Source organism: Gopherus flavomarginatus, chromosome 2 (genome assembly GCF_025201925.1).
Source record: "Gopherus flavomarginatus isolate rGopFla2 chromosome 2, rGopFla2.mat.asm, whole genome shotgun sequence".
Lineage (NCBI taxonomy): Eukaryota > Metazoa > Chordata > Testudines > Testudinidae > Gopherus > Gopherus flavomarginatus.
In genome coordinates, this window is record NC_066618.1 from 248,010,742 (window position 1) to 248,033,113 (window position 22,372).

Sequence of the window (22,372 nt, forward strand, 5' to 3'; positions counted from 1 at the left end):
AGAAAGTCTTATTAGATTCCGTTGTCCATCTCTGTAAATCCAGGACTAGTCCCTATAATATATATAGCCCTAGAGTCAGATATACCACAGAGTGCCATGCAGTAATAGAAAATCACAACTATTACTGCAGTGCTGTCTGGAGTACAGCAGGCAAGAGGTTTGCTTGGTTTAGGTTTGCAGTATAAAAATTTTGCAAAGCTGTAGGCAAGCCTTGGAATTATGTGATAGTTGTCCCATATGGTAGGTATTACATTTTAGGGGAAAAGCCACTAAATTCAGAAGACAATCTACAATCCTAGTCCTGGATTTACTTTGACTCTCACTATAAACCAACTGGTACAGTATTCTATGTGATAGAAGATAGTGAATGTTGGTTTTGTTTTAATGGTAGCTCTCTGTAAGTCATTTGATATTCCAAAGCTAGCACTTTACAAGGATTCTTTGTTTGAGATATGTGGCTGCAAACCCTAAAGCACAAGTTACAATGTGGAAAAAGTGTCAGGGTAAGCTTAAAGTAAGTGTTAAAATAGCACCTTCCTATTCAACATATATGCATCCTGTGGACCAAATTTAGCCCTAGTGTAAGCAAGTGCAACTCTAAAATAACTGCACCATTACACAAGTGCCAGATTTGTCCCTGTGTATCTTTTGAATCATATCTACTTATGTTACAGACAAAATGAAGTTCAATACAGTAAACACTGCAGAACACCTAGGGGAGAGCTACCTGGATTCTGCTCTGCCTCCTACATCAGCAATACGAATGGCAGCAACATTTTAATCACTGAAAATTCACTACTGGGAATAGCATCTAAACAAGGAAGAGTCCTAGGTTGAGTTTGTAGCCTATGCAGTTAGAAAAATAATGTTTGTTTGTCTGTTTAATAACTTCAGAGTTATTAAGGTTTAACATGCATCTCTTATAATGTTTGAAATTTAGATCCAACGTGGGATTTTGAACATAAAAAGCAAAAACAATCTCATGAATTTGTGGTGCCTGATTCAACATCCGTTGACTTCAGAGGAGGTGGATCATGTCCACAGCCAAGAGCAAAGTGCCTGGTTTCTAAGTGAAACCAAAAGTATCTTGACCTGTTGTAAGATACATTTTCCATGGTTACACAAATTAAGTAAAAATACTGCATGAATGCTGATGAGCATGAAGATATCCCGGGATCCAAGGGAATATGCAAGGCAGTGTAGTGAAGTTTAGAGACGTTCCAAACTAGAATACTGGATCCAAACACCTTGAATTTTAGTGAAATTCAGGTCTGACTTGGAACTTCATGGCTCAGATTCATCTGGGGTATTGCCTAATAGCATGTCTTTTGAAACTCTCAGTAATTCAGTTCCTCCAAAACCTTTACTTTCTGTACTAATGAGAGAGAGAGAGAGAGAGAGAGAGAGAAATGTGTGTCTATTGCTGTTGTGTTCTATTGAAAGGAAATGCACCACACAGACAGGCAGTGCCAGTTCTGATTCTGGGCATTTGACTCTTCTGTACTCCTGCTGCCTACAGGCTCTCTCCAAATATTGAACCTACTGCTCTGTCATGAGGAGTTAATGGTCTCATACCTTAAGCCAAATGACACTCTGGGCGGTGATGAGAGAACTGTGTGGATCTGTTGTTTCAGCTCTCCAGTCCCTGCAGGACGATTATGAGTTGGTGAGACCTGGCAAAACACAGAAAAATGCAGTTAATAAAGTACACATGTATGTACATACAATATAAACATATTATTTGGCACCACAGCTGGCATGTCCACCACTGGATTTTTCCTAGGAAATCCCAGTTCCTGACGTGTGGTGAGAAAAGTAGTCAAGTAAGGTGAGTATGTGACATCTGACCCTTCAAAAGTTAGGGGATCTGTTCTGAAAAGTGTCCTCATAGCTTTATCTGCATGTGATGAACTTCCTCCCCTCTTCCTGTGACCCTCCAGCTCCATGAATAGAACAAACTAGAACACAGAACAACATGATTGTGTATTTTGGGAAATAAATAAAATGGATGATTGAGTTTTTCTTGTTGGAACTCTAAACAGTTCTCACTCTGAGCTAGTGAATGGTCATGATGAATAGTTAATGACTTGTCATTTGATCAGGAAAAAGTGAGATTAACTTAGGGGTGAGGATGTAGCCTGGCTAAGATTAAAAACGAATAACCCACAGTGCAATCAAGGGGTTTCACTTATTACTGTAGGGTGTGGTTTACACACCTGCATCCCTGGCAGCTACATAAAAGGGAGATTCCCTCTGGAGGGACACTGTAGTATAACCAGAACTCTCCCCTGACGGCTCTACCGGGGATGTTCGTTCTAGTTTATGGCTCCCTAGGATCCCTGCTGGCAGAGGCTGTCAAGGAGATGTACTGAATCATCATATTTGCCATGCCCTTGAAACCTCCTTCAGAGTCTTTTCCCCTATTTGGGTGGCTCTGTGCCCCTGGCAGAGGAGGGTGGTAGATGGCTTTTGCCCACTTTTGAGTAAATTTACTACATGGGCCTGGCCGTGGGCAGCTCAAATCAACTCAATATCAATGTTGGTGGCCCTAAACCTTTCCTGTGAACTCTGATTTCTCAGGAGGTGATCCTGCTCCTGTGTGGAAGAGATCAACACAAAAACCATCTACAAGATGGAGGAGTTGTTAAATGTCTGTGATAGCTCTAAATGCTCATTTTGGTGTACACAGAGAAATGCGTTTTCCTTAAGATGTTTCTAAATATGGAGATTGCTGTGCCCTTGAATTTAGATTCCAACAAATTGTTAAAGATCGTGCAAGTAACAGTCCTTTGTAAATTACCATTTTTCACCACTGCCTTTTTAAACTCCCATACCACCCATTCTGAAAAATTAGGACAAGGAAACTTCATATTCTTTGTTTTAGCCTGGCTAACTGCTTTCTAGCAATGCCATTGCTATAAACACGTAGAGAATTTTTGTAATGCTACTGGCATATAATTGACACAGCTTCTACATTGCCTCTTATTTGTTGAGCAGAAAGCTTTTATCTAACTGCAGGAACAGTAGAGAACAGTCTAGTGAAGGAAAACTCTGGTTGACAGTAATATAGCGACTAATCATTTAATCTAATTACTTCTGGCAAGATTCTGATCTCAGTTACACTGGTGTAACTCGGGAATGGCTCTAACCAGTTGGTGGTGTGGCTGATTCTCAACATGGCATGTGACCACATGCAGTATGGTAAATACTTGATTGGAAACTGCCTCCTAACCATGTTTGTCCTTTCTGGAGTCCTAAGCTGGCACATGGCTGCCATTCTGTAACCCATTTGTTAAACTGTTGTTCTGCCATGTGGATGGGATCCCTTAACTGTGCTTGAACACCTACCTTAGTCCATCTTCCTCCTAGATTGCTGTGCGACAGGACATCCCAGAGTGCATTGCCCATGTCCTGCTGGTGATGGTCTGTTTGCATGTCCTGCTAAGCTACCAAGGGTAGTGGCTCAGACTTTACCAGAATGATCTGACACACACTCACAAGCAGGCTGGAAGGTGTAGATACACAATCTCAGTTGACAAATGGATGAATGGGGGTGGGGAAGGGAGGGTGATGAATCTTGCTGAACAACTGCTTCCCTCAAGTGTGGTGTTATAAATGGATCAGAGGAGATTGTTTCTATAACCAAACACTCTCTAACTTGTGTGGACAAGCCCTCATCTGAAGTCTGTAGTCTATTTTTGTGCAGTGGTTTGGGAGATTGTTGGCACCATGCTGAAATGTTCTAGTATGCTTCTATTGAATTGTAGCATACACTGAAGGCCAGATATTCTGCTGTGCCCAGCTTATGCTGGGTGCAGCAATGATGCAGCTGTCAGGGAGATGATTATAGCTCCTTGCTTCTCTGTCTCAGCCTTGATGCAGTTTGGCAGTGGCGCTAAACACCACCAGCTGTCTATGATCCTCTAGTTGGGGATTACCAGAGCACTGTTTGTTCCAGCCACTTCCCCAAAATGCCCTCAACGCTAGCAGCTGTAAGTAGGGAGGCATCGGAACTGGTTCCTCTCCTGTGGGGGATGCCCCCCTCCCATGAGTATTCGGAGCAGGGGAAAATCAGAGTGAAGACCTCTAAGTACAATTCCCAATAGAATCAGGAGCTGAATCTAACTCTGAAATCCCATCCTCACGGATCTTCTCTGGTTCCACCCTTCTGAGTCTTTTAATGGCTGCCATGATTTATCTTCTTGGCATACAGCAGAGATGGACATGTGTGCTGGCAGACTAGGTGGCCAGCTTCTGCCAACGCCCCGGGTCTCACTGAACACTTCCTAACGTGTAGCTGGAAACCAGTCTGGCTCACCAGTGTGTTAGTATTGTTAAAATAGATATTAGCATTATAATAATGTATTTAGATTTTATGAAATGCTTGTTGGATGCTGCAAGTATTAATCTCACTTACAATATCTGTATCTCATGTTATAGGGTAAAGTTTAAGTGTTTGCTCTGTAACTATAAAAGTGTTTGCTAAAACTGTGAAACCCCACAGTCAGTAGAGAAGCATTACCAAGTGTGAAATGCTCATTTATCACAAGAGTTGTCATCTTCTCCCCAACAAAAAAGGCCTTTAGACACCAGACAAACCATTGTGGAACATCGGTGGCCACAAACTTTGTTAATTGCTTCCCCCACACCGATGAAGAGGTGTGTGCACAAGCCCTCATCCTATCACAGCTAGAATGCTGGGGGAACGGCATAAAATCCCTGTCAAGGAAGAATTGTGGTCACTATGCTGCTTGGAATTCAAAGGGCAATATACTAGCCAGGGACTCCCAAGATGCTTGGCTTAGCCCTAAAGAAACCCTAAACTTGTATATTATAGCAGCTACTATTACCTTTTGGAAACTAAGACTATCTCATGTGTGTGTGTTTACCGGCTTTAACCTTGTAAGTAACTCATTTATTTTTCTTAGTTAATATTATAGGGTTGGCTGTGAGCACGATCTTTGGTTTGAGATCTGAGGTACAACTGACCTAGGGTGACTTGTCCTTTGGGACTGGGAGTAACCTGAATATTGTTGTGCTTTTTGGTGCAAGGCTTTGGTGTAAGGCAGGCTTGGTTAGGTGACAAGATAGACAGGAGTGCCCAAGGAACTGTCTGTGACTCAATGGTAAGGCTGTTATCATGCTTTAGGAATTCACACTTGTTCCTTGGTTGGTGAAATCTAATTATTAGGGCTTTTGATTAATTGCCATTAACCATGCGGTTAACTCAAAAAAACCTGATCACGATTAATTGCAGTTTTAATCGTACTGTTAAACAATAGACTATCAATTTAAATTTATAAAATAGTTTTGGATTTTTCTACATTTTCAAATATATTGATTTCAATTACAACATATAATACAAAGTGCACAGTGTTCATTTTATATTATTTTTATTACAAATATTTGCACTGTAAAAATGATAAAAGTAGTAGTATTTTTCAATTCACTTCATACAAGTACTGTTGTACAATCTCTTTGTTGTGAAAGTGCAACTTACAAATGTAGAATTATGTACAAAAAATAACTGCATTAAAAAATAAAACAAGGTAAAACCGTAGAGCCTACAAGTCCACTCAGTCCAACTTCTTGTTCAGCCAATCGCTCAGACAAACAAGTTTGTTTACATTTGCAGGAGATAATGCTGCCCACTTCTATTCTATTATTGTTTAACAGCACGATTAATCAATTTTTTTTAATTGCTTGACAGCCCTACTAATTGTAGAACACAGCCATTTAGGGATTTGTGCCCTGGTTTGTAACAGTCTTCCCTGAGGCTTGCACTCACACTCATGAGCTACTTTAAACAGCTTGACAGCACACTTGAGTGTATGGGGAACCCAATCCTGCGTTAATAAAACTCCTGCTGCTGCATGGCCATCAAATTAGGCCCTCTGGTACCAATCTGCAAACTCCAATGTCATCCCTGCCCACTGGATTATCTGCATGACAGTTGATCTCCTTACACATGCCCATACCATGCCTCTCTTTATTATGCATATGCCTCTTTTGAGTATGGGAACAGGTGCGCCATTGGTGTGAGACTTATTTATTTCTGTTCCACATGGAGAATCATACGTAGCAGTTAATTTTTCTCGTGCCAATGTATAGATTCCGCTCAGGGATTAAGGCCACAGAGTATGTAGAACTGACACAGGAGGGACTCATCACTCACATTAATCAGTTCTCTGTTCGATGTCCCTGTGACATCCTGGCACCCCAATATTCACCACTGTCATGTAGTTAGGATACGTTTTGTACAAAGTATGCCTTGTGAGGTAGCATTCTAAAAGTCTTGATCTGCTGGACAGTAGTATCTCATTGGATTGTATGTGCTATCATCGTATGTGAAGTTATAAAGTTTGGCTATGTATGTGTTACCGAAGCACGTTGTCCTGAAAGGCTGCTTGTGGCTATTTTCAACCTCACAATAGTAAAAAGGCCAAACAATGTTAAAGGCTTATTGAGGAAATGCACACAACCACAAGGATTACCCCAGAAACCTCTCAGAGGTACAATTACACAATGGGAACTCTTTGACCCAGCTCACAGCAAAAGAGCTTTCCAGCAAGAGGGAAGATGATATAAAAAGGGAACAATGACATCATGATGGGACCTCACTCTACAACAACACACCTGGAAACATCTGAGGCAAGGACTAAACTGGGGGAAGTGATGGTCCCAGGCTAAAGGGTTTTTTAGCCTATGTATGAAAACCTGGGAAAGCCAAGGCAACTTGTACCTTAAGAATCTGCCAGCCTGTTTATCACTCAGGGTGAGAATTTGCTAGTTCATATCTTACCTATCTCGTGTATTTAAGCTCAGTTTGCAGTTTTGTTTATTAAGGTAATCTGCTTTGATCTGTTTGCTATCACTTAAAATCTATCTTTTGTAGTCAATACATTTATCTTTACCAGTGAGTTTGCCTGAAGTGCTTGGTAAGGGTGTTTGCTCAAGTTTACAAAGACTGGTGTATATCCACTTTCCATTGATTAAGTGGTGAACCAATTAATAAATTCGCACTGCTCAGTATATTCCTGAGGTACAGTGGTGGGAGCTGGGTGGGATTTGGCTAGTGCCTTTCTCGGTGTGATTCATGAGTGGCTCTGGGAGCATTCATGCAATCTGGGTGGGTATGGGGCTCCACATGCTGTTGTGCTGAGTGATAACAGCAGCTGGAGTGGTTTGCTGCTTGTCACTAGCAAAGCATTGTGAGAGACAGACGAAGCCAGGGCCGCCCAGAGGGGGGCGCAAGAGGGGCAATTTGCCCCGGGTTCCGCAGGGGCCCCCACAAGTTTTTCGGGGCCCCTGGAGCGGGGTCCTTCACTCTCTTGGGGGCCCCAGAAAACTCTTGCGGGGCTGGGCCCCGGAGCTTCTTCCGCTCCCAGTCTTCGCTGGCGGGGGAGTCCTTCCGCTCCGGGGCGGAAGGACCCCCTGCCATTGCATTACCGCCGAAGTGCAACCCGGTCTTCGGCGGTAATTTGGCGGCGGGGGGCCCTTCTGTTCAGGGACCCGCCGCCCAAGTGCCCCGAAGACCCGCGGCGGGGGCCCCCCGCCACCGAATTACCGCTGAAGAGCGGGTTGCACTTCAGCGGCGGGTCCTGCTTCGGCGGTAATTCGCCGGTGGGGGGCCCCCACTGCGGGTCTTCGGGGCACTTGGGCGGTGGGTCCCTGAATGGAAGGGCCCCCCGCCGCCAAACAGGGCCGGCTCTAGACATTTCACCGCGCGGGGGGCCCCCTGCCACTTGCCACTCCCACGGCTCCGGTGGACCTCCCGCAGGCATGGCTGCGGAGGGTCCGCCGGTCCCGCGGCTCCGGTGGACCTCCCACAGGCGTGCCTGCGGATGCTCCACCGGAGCCGCGGGACCAGCGGACCCTCCGCAGGCACGCCTGCGGGAGGTCCACCAGAGCCGCCTGCCGCCGATGGCCCCAGACCCCCGGAATCCTCTGGGCGGCCCTGGCCGAAGCTGGAGAGTTAAGGGGGCACAGCAGTCCCATGATCCCAGGCTGCACCCCAGGGTTCCTGTCACACCTAGAAATGACTCAGAAGCCACAGAGCTGCCTAAGCTAGCCAGGCATGAAATGCTGAAGAGAGCATCTTAGGCACTGAAGTGGTTGACCTGGTGGCGTCCCTTGCTGACGAGGCCGACGTAGGAGTGTTCCTCAGCCACACATCCTGTCCTGGAGCTAGGCACCTAAACCAGCTCAGATACTTAAGCAACCCATGTCTTAGCAACTGAAACCATCTTCCTCTCTTTCACATGCGATACCCCTTCATGTTCATCCTACATTTCCCCATGGTCCAGTGCATCTCCTGTGTGGGCACTGTTCTGCCCCATCACCTATTGCCGGGCTGTCTCCAGCAGGATCTGACAGGCATCAGGTCTTGGTGTGCTCAGAGCTTGTCTACAGGACCTGTGAGACCGGGATCCCCATGACTAATTTGAGAAGCCCATCTCTGGAGCTTCAGCATGAGGTAGGGTCAGAGATACACACTAACTATAGGACAGCATTAGAGTTCAGTCAACTTTGCATATGCTGACCCGTGGTCACCTCAGCAGCAGCTTTGAGAATGTCAGTGGTGCCTAAATGGTGGACTTAGGAGCCTAAAGCGCCAGACAGGTGCTTTGAGGAGCTGGGCTGAAAACTCTAGTATTCATTAGTTAGGGCCTGGCCGCAGCAATGTGTGCAAAGTCCTCTGAGGATGTGAACTGCACTATCTGCTAAACGCTAGTAATTATTAATAATAAGACAAAGAACGATGGGCTATTTTTCACACTGCTTGGAGTGCCCTTTTTGTCTCTCTCAGATGAAAAAAGAGGAAGAAAACAGCCTCCACATACATCTTTAAAATATTAGTGTCCATTTTACCTAATCATATGTTTAATTCCTATTAAGAATTATAAAACAGAGAAATATGTGTCCATGTAGTGGTGGTGATGTGTGGTTTATTTATTTATTTTTAGGACTGAGCGGCATTTGTAAAATTGTCAGGAGAAAGGGGGATAAAAATGACCTATAATTGTGCTATCAACCCTGTTACTCTAGATCTTCACATAAGATTGTTTTAAGTTATACTGTAAATCACTAGCATCTTATTATTTCCCAGAAAATTATTTGTTGTTTCTTAAATTCCGCTGGGAACACTCTCCCTCTATAGCTGCAAGATCAATGTTATTGCTTGAAGTCAACTAAATGCCTACATGTCTAATCCTTTCCCTTTTAGTGTCTGATTTACAATGCCACTAATTGCATTCTTGGATTCCCAATACTACTGGCGCCAATTTCTGCTACTCCACAAAAGGAGCTAGTTTAATAATTACTCTATCAACTGTATTGTTGTGCAATTGAATTCCGAGGGTACTTTACACATGGCATGCTCTGTCGAGGCACTCTTGTTCAAATGGCTGCCAGCATGATGGCTTTCACTGTTAGTTGTTCCTTGATGGAACTTAATAAATATTCATTGGCAGAGTGCAGTGTAATTGATTCAACCACTTTCATTTTTATCAGCCCTGCAGGAGACCACGCTTTTGCAGAAAATCTCCAAGACTTACCAAATGTTGAGAGTAAGAGGCTTTTGTGATTCACTTGGTGAAGCGAGGACAGAGAGGCTGCATCTGTTATCACCGTGTCTATTATACATTGCCAAGAAAAAAAACCCAAAACCTCTGTGGCTCTCTGGATGACTAGTGTGCATTATGTGATAATTAAACCGTGAAAATTTTCAGTTTAATTTGAAATGAAATGTTTTGATATCCAACATAAAAATGATTGCCAGCCGATCAGAATCCTGCTTAACATTTTTTAATAAGAATTAAAATGAGAATATATTTATTCACTAATAGATTTTCTGCATCTTAAAATTAATGATGTGAATTTAAATTTTGTATTCACATTGAATTATGTACCCGTCACCTAGTATTATCCAGTTTACCTCTCTCAACTCTTATTTTATTTGGATGGGATTGTGGAAAGTTTCTCTATAATTAAGCAAAAGGTCTGATTCAACAGTCCTTACTCAGGCAAAATTTCCATTTACTTTCACAAGGACTTGTCAAAGTTGGTCTTGAATTCTAATACTCCACCATTAACAAATAATTTCAGGACATACTAAGTGCATGTTTTCAATATAAAAGCAAAATGTTCCTTTGTGAAATCAACAGAAGTTGCATGCATGTATCTGAGGCTAGAATCAGAACTTAAAATGCATAATTCAGTTTTGTTAGGCCAATTCTTTTCTTTCAGTTGTACAGGAGTTGCAGTGTTCTATTTACTCCTGAGGACATTCTGTCCCTAAAAATTATATGCCCAAGAATTTAAAATTCTGCAAACTTCTACAAGTTTTGTCAATAAATAAATGCAGAGCCTCCAACATGGCAGTGGGGAGCACAGGCCATTGGCTGCACAAAGGTGGAAGATCCTGCAGTCCTCCACCCCCAGGCAGCGGTGGCTCCAGGCACCAGTGCTCCAAGCGCGAGCCTGGAGCGACAAGCTGGGAGGGGGGTGCATCCTGCCGGTCCCTGCAAGGGCGGCAGTCAGGCAGCCTTCAGTAGCTTGCATGCGGGAGGTCCGCCAGTCCCACGGATTCGGCGGCAATTCGGCAATGGGTATGCCAAAGCCACGGGACTGGCGGACCTCCCGCAGGCAAGCTGCCAAAGGCAGCCTGCCTGCTATGCTTTGGGCAGCAAAAAAGTTAGACCTACCCCTGCCCCCAGGACACTGACTCAGCAGTGAGGCTGCACTGCACCTGACACAGCACAAGGCCCGGGCCTGTCCCAGAAACACCCTGGGGTTCTGTGCCAGGAGTAGGGCAGGCAGGCTCAACCAGACAGGATCCAAGTGTGGAGGGGCTCAGTGTGGGGGGATCCGGGTGTGGGGTGAGAGGATTCTGTGTGAGACAATATGGGTGCCAGCAGCTCAATGGGGTGATCTGGGATGCACAGAGGCTCTTTGAGGGGGTTCTAGGTACAGGGGCAATGGGATTAGGGGGAGAGGCACTCCGGCGGCTCTTTCTTTTTTTTTTTTTTTTCTTTTTTGCTCCGCTGCGCATCCCCACATTCCAATATTTCATCTTTGTCATCTGGTCACCCTAAATGGGATTCTGCAGGGGCTTCCAGGTTGTGGGTGTCTCAGCAGGGTGTGTGTGCTGGAGGAGTGGAGTTTGATGAGGGGGTCTGGGTCTGGGTACAGGCACGGGAGTCTGGAGACAGGGGGTCAGAGCTGGGGTTGAGCTTCAGTGGGGTGGGGTTCGGGTAGGGCAGGCTAGGGGGGATCTGAATGTACCGGGTAAGGCTTGGCAGGGGTGTCTGGGTATGGGAGGTCCAGATGCACAGGGCTTGGGGGGATAAGGAAGCAGCTCCCCATAGAGTGACACCTCCTCCCCACAGCTGAGGAGTGATGGGGGCAGGAAGCAAGGGAGGTTTCTGGGGGTGGATCTGACACAGCCCCAGTCACTCCTTGCAGGGGAAGAGGAAGTCCCATCCTTTCCTGCCAGCAGCCCAGCCAGGACAAGCAGCTGATCCTGGCGCAGGGTAGGAACTACTGGCTGGGGTGTCCCCAGCCCCACAGTGATTTACTTCTCTGTGAGCTGCTCTGGGTGCCGAAACGTTGTACCTGCAGTGCTAGGAGTGGTGTGTGATTGCTCTTGCTCTTGCAGCTTCCCTGTCAGAAAGTCATTTTTCTATAGGGAAGCAAAGAAATCTGCGGGGGACATGAATTCTGTTCACGCGCAGTGGTGCATAATTCCCCCAGGAGTATCTATTGGACATTAGCATCTCTGCTAGATTCTTTAAACGTAAGTACCTTTCTAATAAGCTGCCTAGGAAAATGATCATTTCCTCTAGTTTTATAATTAATCCTTTAGAAATATAAACAATGGACACATGCAGTGGGAAATGTAGAAGATTTTACAGACTCTGCGCTACCCAGTTCATTCTTTTGTAATCAGATAGTTTTAAAAATATACTACAGACCTGATTCTCCAATTATTTACATATTGTAAATTGGGAGTAACTGAATGTAAGTCAATGTAGTATAACACTGGGGTTTTCAAACTTCATTGTACCACGATCCCCTTCTGACCCCAAAAGTTACTACTTGATCCCAGGAGGGGGAACCAAAGCCTGAGCCCGACAGAGTCCCACAGTCCCAGGTGGGAGGGCTGAAGCCAAAGCCTACTGTCCTGGGCAAGGGGGCCAAAGCCAAAGGCTTCAGGCCCAGGCATGGCCTGTAACCTGAGCCTCTCCACCCAGGGCTGAAGCCCTTGTCTTTGGCCCCGGGCGATGGGGCTTGGGCTTTGGGGTCAGGGCCGGCTCCAGACACCAGCCTACCACGCACGTGCTTGGGGCGGCACCTCGGGACAGGGTGGCACTCAGGGTTTGCTTTTGTTTTTTTTTGGTTCGGCCAGGTGGTGCTGGGGGGAGGCGGGGCTTGGGAGGCGTGGCACCGTGCTGGGGGGACTGGGACTTGGGCAGCACGGCGCTCGGCTGGGGCGGGCTTCAGCTGCATGGCGCTCAGGGGGGGCGGGGACTTGGGCAGCACGACGCTCGGGGGGGCAGGGACTTGGGCAGCACGATGCAATGCTCAGGGGGGGCGGGGACTTGGGCATCTCATGGGAGGGGCAGAGACTTGGGCGGCGCGACACTCGGGGGACTTGAGCAACAAAAATGTTAGAGCCAGCCCTGTTTGGGGTCCCGACCTATATAGTCTGAGAACCGCTAGTTTAAGGGCTTGTCTACATCAGAAAGTTGCAGCGCTGGTGAGGGAGTTACAGCGCTGCAACTTAGGAGGTGTACACATCTGCAGGGCACCACCAGCGCTGCAACTCCCTGTTTGCAGCGCTGGCCGTACTCCCGTTTTGTCTCGGGTGTAGAGGATCCAGCGCTGGTGATCCAGCGCTGGTAATCAAATATAGACACTTACCAGCGCTTTTCTTGACCTCCGTGGAATAAGCAGGTATCCCAGCATACCTGAGGAAGCCTCTGGTAATCAAGCTGGTCTCCTTCCCCGGTTTGCTCTCGCGTTCCCCGAACCCCGAGCAAGCAGGTCTCCTTCCCTGAGGTTTGCTGGGTGGTTCCGGGAACGCGAGAGCAAACCGGGAAAGGAGACCAGCTTCGCCGCGGTTTGCTCTCGCGTTCCCCGAACCCCGAGCAAGCAGGTCTCCTTCCCTGAGGTTTGCTGGGTGGTTCCGGGAACGCGAGAGCAAACCGGGAAAGGAGACCAGCTTCGCCGCGGTTTGCTCTCGCGTTTCCCGGAACCACCCTGCAAACCGCAGGGAAGGAGACCTGCTTGTTCGGGGAACGCGAGAGCAAACCGCGGCGAAGCTGGTCTCCTTTCCTGGGTTTGCTCTCGCGTTCCCCGAACCACCCAGCAAACCGCAGGGAAGGAGACCTGCTTGTTCGGGGGTTCGGGGAACACTGGAGCAAACCGGGGAAGGAGACCTGATTCCCCGCGGTTTGCTCTCGCGTTCCCCGAACCCCGCTTGAAGCCGCCCAACAGCGCTGCAGTGTGGCCACATCTAACACCACTTGCAGCGCTGGTTGCTGTAAGTGTGGCCACTCTGCAGCGCTGGCCCTATACAGCTGTACTAATACAGCTGTAACAACCAGCGCTGCAAAATTTTAGATGTAGACATGGCCTAAGAGGAGAATCAGGACTTGTGGGAATGTATCTTTCTCAGTATCTCGGTCACATTTCATTTCAATAAGAGCATTACTGGTAAGTTTTAAAACTTTCCATTGGTAAGGTACCTTCTTTGTTCATCTTCCACTTACCGGAATGCCCGTGAAGGTAACTGGAGGTGACTGCCAAGAGACGCTAAAGCTACGGCCATTGGGAGTGAACTTTGTTGACCCTGGAATGTTCACTGGAGGAGTGGCCTGTTTTAAAAAGAAAATGTTCCAATAAAAATAAGTGCTCCTCTTCCAAAGCATTGCACCAAAATCTTTTGCTATTTTTTTTCAGTTGAAACTTTTAAGTAAAGCAAAGTTACAATAAAATGTTAACATACTTAATTGTACATCATTTATTCAAGACCAGATTAATATTCAAAGAAACAGGCAAAAGATTCTGGCTTGCTCCACCGAGTAAACAAAAAATTGTAACCAAATTTCTAAATACTTGTCCAATTTTTGGCACTTTTCTCCTGTATGTACTTGGTGTGAAAACTTTTCCATTACAATACTCCAGGGGGAATACATGTGCCCTGCAGATTTTTTTTTCTCCACAGAAAATACATTCTGACAAAGAGGCTCTGTAGTTACACCTTTCACCCACCAGGGGCTGCTGTTGTGCCAGAACAGAGGCAGCCTGTGTACTGCTCATCAAATAGAAAGAGAGCAGAGGCTGCATTCCTCACAGTGCCCTGCCTGGAGGGACAGACAGAGAGAGTGGGGACACACAGGGCTACTGGGAGGGGGGGGCACATAAACCAGAAGAGCTGGGGGGGGACAGACTGGAGTGGGGCTGAATGGGAGTCGGGGGTGCCGGACCTCATGGGGACAGGGGATGGCTGAGTGGAGATGCAGGGACACATGAGGACGGGCAGATGTGCCTGGGAGAGGCTAGGGCTCAGACAGAGCCTGCATGGGGGAAGTTCCCCAAGTCCCTTACAATCCCTCCCACCTCCCTCAGAACCCCCCCACAAAAAAAACCCCATGTTCCATACTTCTCCACCCACACCCAATCACTCCCAGCTCCTTCCTAGCAATTACTTCCTTCTCTCTCAGCTCCTCCATTACCTCTGACTCCTCAAAGCCTTTGCATTGTTTCTGAGGGGTGCAGGAAATATGTTTCTGTACTGTAGTTTAAATGAATTATTACTCAAAGTTCTGTATTAATATGCCTAGTAAGGAATTTATTTGTCAAAAAAACATTTCCTGAATCTTTTTTTGTTGTCTGTATTGTTGACAGGTATTTTGAAATAAATTATTAACATAATTGAAACTGGCATGATTATATTGTGTTATTTTGACAAATAAAACATGCAGAATTTTAAAATATCCTGCACATAATTTTTAATTTTTTGGCACAGAAGTCCCCCAAGAGTAATTACAAAGATAATCCATATTTTACTATACCACAATTGCATAGCAGGAGAAGTCACACTTTTATATGCAATACAAAGTCTTGCTACTAACAAAACAAAAAAAAGAAAAAGGAAATTACTTTGCCATTCTGTTTACAACTGGAGCATTCAATAAGCATGTCTGGGGATCTCTAGGAAGCTGGAATTCTGTCATAAAATGAATTTCAAGAATTTCCTCCCAAAACTGTCTAATTCCTCAACACAACTACCAGATGTGCAAGTATGTTCCCCCTTCCCCACTATATATATAAAGTTCTAAAAACCAGCATCTGGTCAATTCTTACAAAAACTTTAACTAGAACGATTAAAAGCCTAGTAATGAGCAAACCCAAATATAGTACTTTAAACTAATGTTACTGTCTGATTGAAACTACTAAAGAGTGAAAGGAGAGAAATTTCAGCTACCAAAATGTTTAATGATCAACAATATGAGGTAGCTATTCTGCAATTATAAGATAAACATGCTGAAAAACAGCTTTCCCTGTTTAAAACAGTGGACTGAAATCATTCCCACCACATAAGGACAGTTATTGGAAAAAAATAAAGCTAAATCAAGATTTTGAAAAACAACACTATTTTCCTCTCAGCTCACTTATTTTCCTTCCACCTAGGTTTTATAATGTGCTCATCACATTTATGATGAGCATCTTTCTGTTGAGCTGCCTCCTCCTCTATGGGCTGTTGGAACCTGGCTAAAAGGTGTGCTCTGCTGAATTGGGGTTTCCTTCAACATCATCTTCACTCCTTTCTTATTTTATACAGTATTTCACAATTTGTTCCTCTCTGCTTATCAGGGTGAATAAGTAGCTGCCTTTAGGACTGGCTTCCTATGCCTTTTGTGAATCAACCTTTTTTCATCACAAGGTTCTTGTTTTACATTTAGACCATTTAAAAGTGAGCTTTCCTTCCAGTCTTTCCACCAGCCAATCAGGGCCACTCAGGGGGAGGCAAGTGGGGTAATTTGCCCCAGGCCTGCAGCCCCACAGGGGCCCCCACAAGAATATAGCATTCTATAGTATTGCAACTTTTTTTTAATAGAAGTGGCCCCTGAAATTGCTTTGCCCTATGCCCCCTGAATCCTCCGGGCAGCCCTGCAGCCAAGAACGGCCGTACCGGGTCAGACCAAAGGTCCATCTAGCCCAGTATCTGTCTACCGACAGTGGCCAATGCCAGGCGCCCCAGAGGGAGTGAACCTAACAGGCAATGATCTCCATCCTCTGACAAACAGAGGCTAGGGACACCATTCCTTACCCATCCTGGCTAATAGCCATTTATGGACTTAATCACCATGAATTTATCCAGTTCTCTTTTAAACACTGTTATAGTCCCAGCCTTCACAACCTCCTCAGGTAAGGAGATCCACAAGTTGACTGTGCGCTGCATGAAGAAGAACTTCCTTTTATTTGTTTTAAACCTGCTGCCTATTAATTTCATTTGGTGACCCCTAGTTCTTGTATTATGGGAATAAGTAAATAACTTTTCCTTACCCACTTTCTCCACATCATTCATGATTTTATATACCTCTATCATATCCCCCCTTAGTCTCCTCTTTTCCAAGCTGAAGAGTCCTAGCCTCTTTAATCTTTCCTCATATAGGACCCTCTCCAAACCCCTAATCATTTTAGTTGCCCTTTGCTGAACTTTTTCTAGTGCCAGTACAGAAAATTTTAAAATATCATGTATGTTTGCAGCCACTTACCATATCTGAGTGTCTCCCTCACTAGACTCACAGTCATGTTCAGCAGGAGAGATGACAAACTAGAATTTTGCAGACTTCTGCACAAGATAGTTCTCAGGACACATAAGCATTGTCTAAAGCCAACCTCAGGGATTTCTCAAAGGGGAAAGGAGCAAGACTGTGAACAATAACATCTAAGGGAACAAAGGCCTGTATGCGAATAGCTGCCATCAGAATCTGCTGCCAGATCTAAGAGAATCAACACTGACACATAATCTTATCCAGCGATAGGAGGCCATCAGCCAATGAGGTCAGAGTGTGTCTGTGACATATCCATGCTGAAAGCCTGACTGAAAGTCATCAAGGAAATCTAGTCACTTGCAATGATACCAGAATTGCTTTATCACAATCTCTGCAATAATTTTCCTTAAAACAGGAATGTTTGAAACCCAAAGACAATTGGCAAGATTAGCAGCATCAAGTGAGTAACAGCTTGTTTGACGGGAAGATGGTGTATCCACTACCACCATGCTGGAGCATTGGTTCAATATTCACTCAGATAAAGGGTGTCATCACTGCTATTTCCCAAAATACTTTAATGAGAGACCTCCAAGGAAAACCCAAAGCACTGACCAAGCCTACCTCCAATTATCTTATAGCTAGGGCCCTACCAAATTCACGGCCATGAAAAACGCATCATGGACTGTGAAATCTGGACTCCCCCCATGAATTCTGGCCTTTTGTGTGCTTTTACCTGATACTATACCGATTTCAAAGGGGAGACCAGCATTTCTCAAATTAGGGGTCTTGACCCAAAAGGGAGTTGCGGGGGGGTCGGGTCACAGTATTGCCACCCTTACTTCTGTGTGCCTTCAAATCTGGGCGGCTGTTAGCCGGGCACCCAGCTCTGAAGGCAGTGCCCTGCTAGCAGCAGCGCAAAAGTATGGGTGGCAATACCATACCACGCCACCCTTATTTCTGCGCTGCTGCTGGCAGCAGCGCTGCCTTCAGAATTAGGCTCCTGGCCAGCAGCCACCACTCTCCAGCTGCCCAGCTCTGAAGGCAGCGCCACCACCAGCAGCAGCGCAGAAATAAGGATAGCAATGCCGCAACCACCCTACAATAACCTTGCAACCCCTCCCCCCTACAACTCCTTTATGGGTCAGGACTCTTAAAATTACAATACTGTGAAACTTCAGATTTAAATACTTGGAATCATGACTTTTATTATTTTTAAAATCCCGTGACTGTGAAATTGACCAGAATGGACCATGAATTTTGTAGGGCCCTACTTACAGTTAACATACAGCTGGAGGTGATCTCACTAAAGACTAGATATCAGATCCAGCTGAATATATTATATTGCTTTGGTGCTTGCAGATGCATAACAAAGGTTTTTAGTTTGTGCAAAAGACACATACAATATATGAAAAAATTATTAAATTTATTAGATGTGATAAGAATTCATTTTTTATGTCCATAAGCAGGCCATGGACCCCAATACTTCAAAGCCTATATTTTTCTTAGAAATTATATGGTGTTCAGGAGATTAAAGCATGTTAAAAGCAAGAGTTTTCAATAACTCATTTTTAGCACAGTTTTACATGCTGTTTGAATTAAGCTGGAAAGTTCTTTAATAGAATCTGGAATCTCTTTGGGTTTTTCTGCCATTTGTAAAGAATCACCAGTAATAGCGGTGGATATTATAGCCTTCTTTTTATTGTTCTTGCTCAACCACTTGTATGCAATGCTGCCCACCTCACAACAGACCAATCAGAAATGTTTTGGCAGCCACTAGGACTTGTCATGCAGAAAAATCCAATATGGGCCAGGCAGTGTTAGTCTCTCCCAGTGTCTCTCTCATACAAAAAAACATTATCTAGTTTATGTAAAGGTGCTTTGGTTGTTAAACTCAAGCAGGTGTGTGATCACTGAATTCTAGTAAATAGGTTAGTTCAATGTCACTGACTTTACCTGGTAAGCATGATCCGTGTGTATGAGGTAGAGATTGGTAGGAGCTGAGCGGCTCAGAGGCGTCATCAATTTAGTCTCAGTTTTGGCACATGAAGTTTCAGGACGGTTTGCATCTTGGGTGGGGAAAGGAGGAGGAGATCCTAGAGATGGAGAGACTGGAGAAAGGCTGCTTAAGCCATCCGCTACTGAGTCTGTGTTGAGCCTGATCTCTGTGTAGTAAAAATCTTCCTCTCCATCACTGTAGTCAGACTCTCCTACACGTCTAATTCAAGAAAAGACAAAACACATATTACTATACTAAGGCAACAGTGTGAATTTTCAAGGTTAATTTTTGAAGTCCCAGATACATAGCAAATAAATTAAATATATGAACATTTAAGCGTCAGCTGTGCTTACTTTTATAAAGAATGATGTGTGTATCATATAAACATTTTACTCATTTGCAGGGAAGGACTTGGCAGAAGTCTTGTGTACTCTTTAGAGCAGGGGACTAGTCGTCAGTCTTCCGCATGGCATTCTTGACCCTGACACTGACTCATTTTTTTGACCATGGACCCATCACTTAACTTCTGTGCCTCAGTTTACCCATCAGTAAATTGAGACACTTGCCTCGTGGTAAACAACTAATGTTGGTAAAGTGCTTCGAGATCCTCACATGAAGTATGGCTATGGAAAATACAGAGTATTCGTCGTACTAGTAGAAGTGATAGCAAAGGTGGGCAGTCACCAGTTTCATTAGTAGTATTTCCACTAGTAAAGAAAGCCACTTCCTCTACCTTGGAATGGGATTTTGACTCTAGAAGGAGAGGTGCCTTAGAAATCCTCAAAATGGATTGTGGAGGCATCAGTCATTCATTTGTAGTAAAGGCTCTGTTGAGATTTCAACTTAATGATTAAATTCCTTTGTTGCATATGGAATATACTGTGTCACTGCACCAAATTTACCTCACTTACTCTTAGTGTACAGACTTGAGTTTTCAAAAACATTGGAAGTGAGGAGTTTAGGACTTAGAAGTAGGTAAAATGACTCCTTTTTGAAACCACTGCGTTGGTTACACTCATGCCACATTTCTGGGGTGAAGGGCACTGTTAGTTTGTTTTTTTATACGGCAGCTTAAATTCTGATGTAATCACTTGACTCTAGAAGCTGGTCCAGGGTGCCTATACCTCCATCTGGCCCTGCTTGTGTGAGCATTGGAGAATCTGAAAATGGGTCAGTACCAAATCTCTTCAAAGGAGGATTGTCCTCTTACCCAAGATGAATGGTCCGGATGTGTTTCTGAATCCCTGCAGCTGTGCTCAGTACCTTTCCACAGTTTTTCCATAGGCATTTGAACATTACCTTCATGGAGTTCTGACAAGTTATAAGAAAAGCAGGTTTAAAAAAATATGGTATTATTCATATGTTCACATGAAAGGTAGGAAAAATTACAGTTATACACCGTCACTATATGTTACTCCATCCTAAACCGGGCCATACTCTGCTGTCAGTTACACCAGTGTAAATCCAGAGTACACCGGTGTAATTCTGCTGAATTCAACAGAGTTACTCTGGATTTATACTTGGTGTAACTACAACAGAAACTGGGATCCCCCTGCAACATTTCCTGGATCATTTTGCAAGAAAACTTAGGGCCAGATTCTATGCCTAATTTAAGATCTTGCAGCATGCTGACTTCAGTCAAGCTATATGGCATGAAAAAGCAGAATCTGGCTCTTGAACACGTAAAACGTAAGTGGCCTGATTTTCAAAGGCGCTTAATACCCACAGCTTCCAATGACTTTCATAGGAATGGTGGGTGCTCAGCATCTTGGAAAATAAGGCCACAAATAGTGTTAAGTATAACAAAGAGCCACCTCCCACTAACTTCATAGAATGATAAATCAAAACACTGGAAAATATTAGATATAAATAGAGACGCCCACATCTACACACACAAGGCAGTGTTAAAAAGGCAACAGTCAGCATGGGACTGGATCTCATGAAACCTGCCAATTTTCAAGAATTTATTGCTTTCCCAGGCCATGGAATAGTCCATTTCTATAGAAACTGTTTTACTGTTCTAGGCACCTCCTCTTCTCCAAATTAGTGAGTTCAGAATATTAAGATAGTCAAGCAACTGCCCGATCATTCTTTAGTGCTTTTAACTCCTTCCATTCAGACATAAGTAAGTGATTCGGTGGGGAATGGGTTGAATTTATGGCAAAATGTAAACATTCAACTTTCTTGAGGGGTGGAAGTGGAGTACATGACATTGTCCAAGACGTGACTCTACAAAGCAGAGGTAATTTGACACTAACTTATTTGGCATTCTGTTACTCCTAATTGGTGAAGTTATCAATTGCTCTATTTTCACATTTACACTTCGTGGATTGACAGCGCTAACAAACTAGTAATTAGATCATAAATATTTTTCTCCAAAGAGCAAAGTCACAATCAGACAATTACTAGTCAGGGACAGAATGAAAACATAGGAGAAAGTGAATTTGCCATAGGTGAACCCTATGTAATATCATTCATTCCTTATACAAATTTGATGTTTGTTGTACAGGCCAAAAACTGAAAACACTAAAACAGACCATCAAGTATAAAATGTGTGTGGCAGGTATGTAAAATATGAATAATGAAGCAGTAAGAATGGCAGTTGTAAAACCACCTGCCTAATCACTGCTGAACAATCAGAACAATGACAAGCACAGCTTTAAGTGGGTAGTAAAAACATCACAGCATTTCTTTTTCTCTCTCTGTCCAGCCTCCAACCCCCGAGCCACCTCTGGATTTGTTTTAATAACTAACCCCTTTTAATTTATCATAGCAAATGTGTTCTCCATACTGTTTTTTTTATTTAGCAACGGGGAACAATAACCTCACAAAAGATGTCTCAACAAAGGCAACAGTGATTGTGGGACAGCAAATGAGCAACTCCTGTAGCAAAGAGATGAATCCAATCGGGTTTAAAAACCATCATTAAAACTTCATTCTGCCAGTGATGAGGCAATTATTGCTCTCTGTCTGATCCAGAGAAGAAGTCACCAAGAAAGGATAAATACCTTGTTTTCCTCTTTCTCACACAGAGCTCTTTTTCATCTTGCTATGTAAAATCTATCCTGTTGTGTTAGGAGTGAAGAAATCTTGGATTAATGCCATCTCTTTGTTTTCTTCTTCAAGAGTGGCGCTTTGCTTGCTGGCATACTGATGGGGGAAGGGAAGTTACATACCAAATGAAGGCATTTGGTTTAGTTTAATTTATTTAGTTGTGAGTGGCCACACGAATCCTTCCTTGGGGGAGTAAGGTTGATTTCAGTGAAGTTCCCCTAGGGATGAATTTGGCCCGATGACATTATACAGATTCAGTTTGTCTCCTCGCCGTCCCATCATGTTTGTTCTGAGTGCTTCACCATATTAGGACACCTGATAACTAACAGCATTTTCAACGAACTAGAAATACAGGGCCGAATCCGGCCCTGTGATGACAAAAAGGGAAAAGGGAGAGGCTGCCTGTTGCAGCCTGTCCCAATGGGGTCTCTGCAGGAAGCATCTTGCTGCTTCTCTGGGCAGGAGCTATGCTGATGGCAGCATGTACACTAGCCAGAGGGGTGGCGTTAGGGGGGACATGCTGCATGGGCTAGCA

At 44.5% G+C, this 22,372-nt stretch overlaps 1 protein-coding gene across 8 annotated transcripts in view; it reads right to left on the reverse strand.

Moving 5' to 3' along the window:
* The window catches only part of ZNF704 (zinc finger protein 704), a 165,489-nt gene that overhangs the window by 20,077 nt on the left and 123,040 nt on the right, over nucleotides 1–22,372 (reverse strand). For all 8 annotated transcript variants that reach the window (XR_007772645.1, XR_007772642.1, XR_007772641.1 and 5 more), the window contains exons 5-8: nucleotides 19,994–20,094; nucleotides 18,741–19,002; nucleotides 13,776–13,880; nucleotides 1,576–1,673 (exon numbers count right to left, since the gene is read on the reverse strand). Coding sequence is in view for 3 of the 8 variants with exons in the window: in XM_050941068.1 (XP_050797025.1) it covers nucleotides 1,576–1,673; nucleotides 13,776–13,880; nucleotides 18,741–19,002; nucleotides 19,994–20,094 (566 nt within the window). In the remaining 5 variants the exon portion in view is untranslated. The remainder of the gene's footprint in view (nucleotides 1–1,575; nucleotides 1,674–13,775; nucleotides 13,881–18,740; nucleotides 19,003–19,993; nucleotides 20,095–22,372) is intronic.